Source organism: Chinchilla lanigera, unplaced genomic scaffold (assembly GCF_000276665.1).
Source record: "Chinchilla lanigera isolate Chin_1 unplaced genomic scaffold, ChiLan1.0 scaffold00202, whole genome shotgun sequence".
Classification (NCBI taxonomy): domain Eukaryota; kingdom Metazoa; phylum Chordata; class Mammalia; order Rodentia; family Chinchillidae; genus Chinchilla; species Chinchilla lanigera.
The window spans coordinates 274,390-280,405 of NW_004955603.1; the positions used below are offsets into that span (position 1 = coordinate 274,390).

At 37.7% G+C, this 6,016-nt stretch overlaps 1 protein-coding gene across 1 annotated transcript; it reads left to right on the forward strand.

Moving 5' to 3' along the window:
* The first annotated feature begins 3,936 nt into the window (after positions 1-3,936).
* On the forward strand, positions 3,937-4,836 carry LOC102007488 (vomeronasal type-1 receptor 2-like). Its single transcript, XM_005414837.1, has one exon. It carries the CDS (start codon positions 3,937-3,939, stop codon positions 4,834-4,836), a length of 900 nt encoding a protein of 299 aa, XP_005414894.1.
* The last annotated feature ends 1,180 nt before the right edge of the window (positions 4,837-6,016 follow it).

The window sequence follows — 6,016 nt, forward strand, 5'->3', positions numbered from 1 at the left end:
CTGTGTACAGTTTCTGTCCAGCCTCTTCTCTGCTTGGCTTTGGTGAAGCAAAAAACCTCTATGTGGGGAAGACACCATCTCCAGACAAGAGCACCTTCCGAGAACAGGATGATTCTGTTTCTCTCATAGATTCTGTTTGCCACAGTAAGGTAGAAAATATTCATCTGTCTCCATCTGTAATCAGGGTGACAGATGATGAGTAGGTGACAGCCATAAAAAAAGAATCAAGCTATGTTATGTACATGTACTTCCTCCTGAAGGTGATTCTAAAATACATATGCATTGTAAACTTCATGCGTGGATGGAGAAATTTGTAGGAGAATAATCAAGTACATTTCTGATTTGATCTATGGAGATTGTCCTGAGAAGATTCGCATAAAGGCCAGGGAGTGGAGAAGTAGACAGGAAGATGCACCCTGACTACGGTGCACTCCATAACAACAGTACTGTAATCCAGATATTTTTAAAAGGGAAGACACGAAGACATTGACTTGCATTTGCAAACCTTCATGCTCCTCTTTCGATTGCTTCCTTTGGTACAATGATCCTCTGATTATCAAACAATAGTTGCCTCAGCCTTTCCACCTGGATCACCCCAGTCCCTCTTTATGCAACTCCAGGCCTTCAGTTGTGAACTGGGGCTGCATTCTTGATCATTGTTCTTCTCTGGCTTCAAGCTTCTTGAACACAGCCACTCTGGATCCTCAGGTTCTGCATTATGAATGCATCCATTGTGAATTATCCTATTTCTGACACTATAACCTTAATAACCTCCCTCTCATAATCATATAGTAAAATACAACAGAATAGCATTATATAGATAATATGCATAGTATGGTATTCATATTTTTTTTTCCTGAAAAACCTGATCAATACAGAATTTGGCTTAACGCGTGATTCTACCAGAATGACTTACTGTTAATCCTTCTTCCTTCCTCCCAGAGAGACTTATGATCTTTTCTCAAAGTAAGGATACACTGGGACAGAAAATGATGAGAGGTTTTGCAGAATAATGAACACTAATTATAAACTAACACTGATTTCAGGAAAATTAAAACATTCTTATGTCCCCCTCCCCCAATAGAAGAAAGTGTCTGTGGAGGTTGGTAATGCGTGGAGTGTTAGATCATGACTGACTCACAGTGGAAATAACATGTCTCCAACTGATACTGTAGCTATTTCCCCAGATACTGAATGTGCAACTGGCATAGATATGCTTAATAATTGGTAGAATCCTTACACTGATTCACTAATCTTTGGAATTAGAAAGATTATGGAGAATGGCCAGATGGAAACTCCCTCTATAGGACAAAACTACATAAAGATGTTACCACACCCTTGAAGGATGGCAACAATGGGTGCAACAGTTTTTATCTCCATGCTGGGCATCTGCACAGTCTCCTTATTGTTGGTTCTATCTTTATCACTGCTCTTAGGATCAAGATGGAGTAGTTCTGCCGTGCACCTTCCTGTTACATTTCCTTTATCCATTCATCCACGCATGGCCACTTAAGTAGATTATTATCCTAGGAATTGTGAATGCTACATGAAACATGGGAGTGTATTTACCATGTCACCATACTGATTTAACTTCATTTAGATATATACTTAGCAGGTTTGATAGTCTATATGGTAGTGATATGTTTAATTTCTTCAGGAGCATGAGGCAGGAGGGAGGGAGATGCCTGAAGAAATTCCATGTGAGTACATATTATTACTATGTATATGTATTTTAGACAAATATGTTTATGAAAGCACACTCACAGATGTATATTTTTGGATCGATTTCAATTGGGGAAAATACACAGGCTTCACTGAGTTTTCATGAATCTTCAGACACCAAAGTTTCTCCCTGGACCCTCTGGGAACCTGCTCTTGTGGCTGCTGGGGAAGGATTCTCCAAAGCACTCAAACTGTCTCTGTGCAGAGATAACCACAGAAACTTCTAATTGTTTCTGGGAATTTGGCTCTGGAGAGAACTTGCTTGCTTCTTTAGTTATGTCTTACAGTAATCTCTAATGGATGAACATGCACTGTCATGACGATTACAAGTGAAGTGGTAATTGTGTTTCAGGGGGAGTTGAGATCACACAACCATGACCCATATCTTGGGGCCTGGCCACCTCCCTTTGCCGGAAGAAGGAGATTTCATGACTCACCTCAGACTGCTGCTTGTGAAGCTGGTAGGTGCTGGTGAGTATTTACTTGCTGCTCTAGTCCGTGAAATAGAGGCTGTGAGAGAACAAGTTGATTCAGGGTCTGTGTCTGCGAGTTGTCCTGGCTGGAAAAGTGATTCATCTGGGGTGACAGAGACACACAGGGAGGGGGGATGGTTCCCGAGGCCCAGACTGAGCTGTGGACCGAGACCGGAGCTCTGAGGCCCCTCAGCAGCCTCTAACTGCTCCCCCTGTGCATTCATATAATCAGCAGCAAAGACGGTTGTGACAGTTGCTCCAAGCAGTAATGTCATGTCATTTAGAAGATCGCTGATTCTAATCCAGAAATCAGCCTGCTGTTCAGAGCACAGTGTAGAAATCACAGAGACACTGACATCACTTGCATCACTGCTTCAGTAGAAGTCCTCATTTGTGAGAATGAGTGTGCTGGAGAAAGCTGAACCAGCATTTTCCTGCATAAGGAATGTGTTCAGATGACAATTTCTGTTTTATAATGAGTTTTCTTTCACTGCGGTTGTGGTAATGAATGGAGATATCAAAATCTTTCTGAAAATATTTGTAGTCTGTTGACCATGTTGGTCAATGTTTTTGTCGTTTGGGAAGATATCAATACGTAATACAACAAGCATTGTTAATTTCCTACCACTTTGCTTGTAACTCTGTATTGTCTGTACTGTTCTTTTGCTATTTTGTAAAAGATTGTCTGTTAGTGTTTTCCTCCTTTTATTTTTAAAATTAAAAAACCAAAATAACAAAAAAGGTTAACATCATAGTTGAGTGAGTTAAACTGCAGAGAAATTAAGAAGGGCAAGTTGTTTCTGATTCACATGTGTCTCGCTACCTTTGTCAGGTATAAAAACTGTAATGCATTTGGTGAGTCCATGTCATTATGGGCCATCACCATGCGTGTGCTGTGAAGACTCAATATTTCTTTTGTCATATAGATCGCACATCATCATAATTTTCCAAAGACATTTGAATACTCCATTTTCTAAATTCAGAAAAAAATAGAAAGTTACCTAATGAGCGTTAATTCACTTTCTACGACTTCATATCTACAGTATTACTTTAGAGAATAACAATATTATATATAATTTCTCTTAAGTATTATTGGCAAAATTTCTGTGCTATCATAGCATTGATCCATGTTTATTAAACCAAATAGGTTATAAGAGATTACTTAGTCCATCATTAATTTTAAGGGCTTGTGAATATTCTCTTAGGAGTGATTCTGTGTTATAAATAATACATTCAGACAAAATAGGGAAGAGCACAGTCCAACATTTGCATAAGGATATTTCAAATATGACAAATTATATATACGGATTTAAAGACACCAACACTCTGATTCTTTGATAACACAGGACAGAAATAAGCACAATATCAATGAAGCCTTGGCGACACATCCAAATATCTTCTTGGCATTTAGATGAGTTGTATACCTTCTCTTTATTAAACATGCTTTTTCTTAAAGTCAGATATTACTAGGTTTTAACATATCATTTTGTAGCCCTAAATACATTAGAATTGCTAAGTCCAAAATCACTGTTATCCATACATTTAAAATGCTATCTAATGAATAGGAGCCTTTAAGTTTCAAAGACTGTTAAGAACATAAAATATATAGTGGAAAGAAAATTTTAAGAAATATAAATGTGCAAAATTTTTAATACATTTTATATGAAATCTATTCCTTACAACTTATATTTTTGTACAGAATCTTACAGTTGAAATGTTATAAATCCTGCACAATTGAAGAATGACATCTTTGGATCTAAAATTTGTAATCCTCTTCCTTTTCCCAGTTGTCACTGGAAGCCTGGGAAATGTCTCACTCTTATGTCGTTTTATCTTCCTTTACTTCAGTGGATGTCAGTCCAGGGTCACAGATGTGATTCTCAGGCACCTGACTGTGGCCAACTCCTTGTATATTCTCTCCAGAGGAATCCCAGAGACCATGGCAGCTCTTGGGATGGAAGACTTCCTCAATAATATTGGATGCAAGCTGGTTTTCTATCTTCAAGCAGTAGGAAGGGGTGTGTCTTTCAGCACCACCTGCCTGCTGAGTGTCTTCCAGGCCATCACCATCAGCCCCAGGAGCTCCAGGTGGGCAGAGCTGAAAGTGAAAGCCCTAAAGTGCATTGGTCCCTGTCCCGCCATTTGCTGGGTCCTGCACATGCTGCTAAACATCAGAGTTCCCATGCATGTGAGTGACAAAAGGAACAACAAAAACATCACAAACACTATAGATTTTCAGTACTGTTCAGCTATGAATTCTGCCAAAGTTGAAAACTCCATTTTTGCAGCACTGTCATTATCACACAACATTTTGTGTTTGAAACTTATGATCTGGAGCAGTGGCTCCATGGTTTTCATTCTGTACAGGCACAAGCAGCAAACTCAGCACATTCACAGACACATCTCATCAAGATCTTCCGCTGAGACCAGAGCTTCTCAAAGCATCCTCCTCCTGGTCTGTACCTTTGTGTCTGTCTATGCCCTGTCTTCTATCATGTATGTCTGGTTTACTCTTTATGACAAAACTGCTTGGTGGCTGGTTAAAACCTCTGCCTTAACCAATGCTTGTTTCCCTGTTGCTAGTCCCTTCATTCTCATGACTCGTGAGCAGATTGTGTGCAGGCCCCTGTGGAGGAAGTGAGCACACATTTCACTTCATCAGACATGTGAATCAGTCTACTTTTCATGTCTTCAGTACCGCACGCACTCATCTTTCACAGAGCCCAAAACTCAAAGAGGAGCCATCTTACTGTAGAGGTGGGTGTAAATACGATAGCTAAAGACATTTTTATGAACAGTAGTAATTGAGTGCAATTCTAAAAGGAAATAATTTTAGCATTTATGGTTAATGTAATTTTATTTTACAATTGAATTTTTTCCCCTCCTTATACAGTGCTTTTCTTTATGCCTGTCCATCTGTCTCTTTTCTTTCTTGGTGTCCATTCTTTTCTGTTTTTTTTTTTATTTTAAAAATAAAAGGAGGAAAACATTAACAGACAGGCAACATTTTACAACATAGCAAAAGAACAGTACAGACAGTATGGAGTTACAAACAAAGTGGTAGGGAATTAACAATGGTTGTTATATTACATACTGATATCTTCAAAGTGGCTTCTCATGAAAACAGATATAGAAATGCAATACTGATCAATCAAGGACTCATTGACAGTTTCTTTCAGCAGAGAAATAGAAGACAGAAGAACAACCATGTTAACTATCCTGTAGATACATACATACAAAATTTCTCCTTCTTTCCCTTCTCTTTTCCCACATCCCAGTTTCTGTTTTTCTATGTGGAATATTTTTATTTATCAGTCTCAATTGATTATATATTTTAATTTATTTCTGTAAATATCTATATATTTACTCTATAAATAAGTGAGTTTTAATTCTTTTATTATTTCCTAATGTTACAGTTTTGTGTTTCTGTCATTTATTTCTGTATGTCAAATCCAGGTTTGCATTTTATACTACAAGTACAATCTTATGACTATTTTATTTAAATAACTGTTTCAAAAATTCATTATTATTTATAACAGTTATCTACAATTATTATTTTTTAAAAAGATCTTGTTTTAATGTAAAAATTTTGTCCACCACTTTGAGACGTTGCTGAATGATAATCCCCTGGCTGGGCCCATGGAAAGTCTTGGTTTCAAGCTTCAGCACTGCAAAACAAAATTATTATGAGACAAATACAAGAGCTCAGGAATATAATTGTTAGCTATTGAGCTATTTTACTATGGCATGAGTGACATTCAAAAATCTGAATAATTTAATGTGCATAACTGGTTGTACTTGGAAAAAAGAACACGAGTCAC

Excerpts from the sequence above, each read along its gene's own strand:
- LOC102007488 (XM_005414837.1), top strand. The coding sequence starts at position 3,937 with ATGACATCTTTGGATCTAAAATTTGTAATCCTCTTCCTTTTCCCAGTT.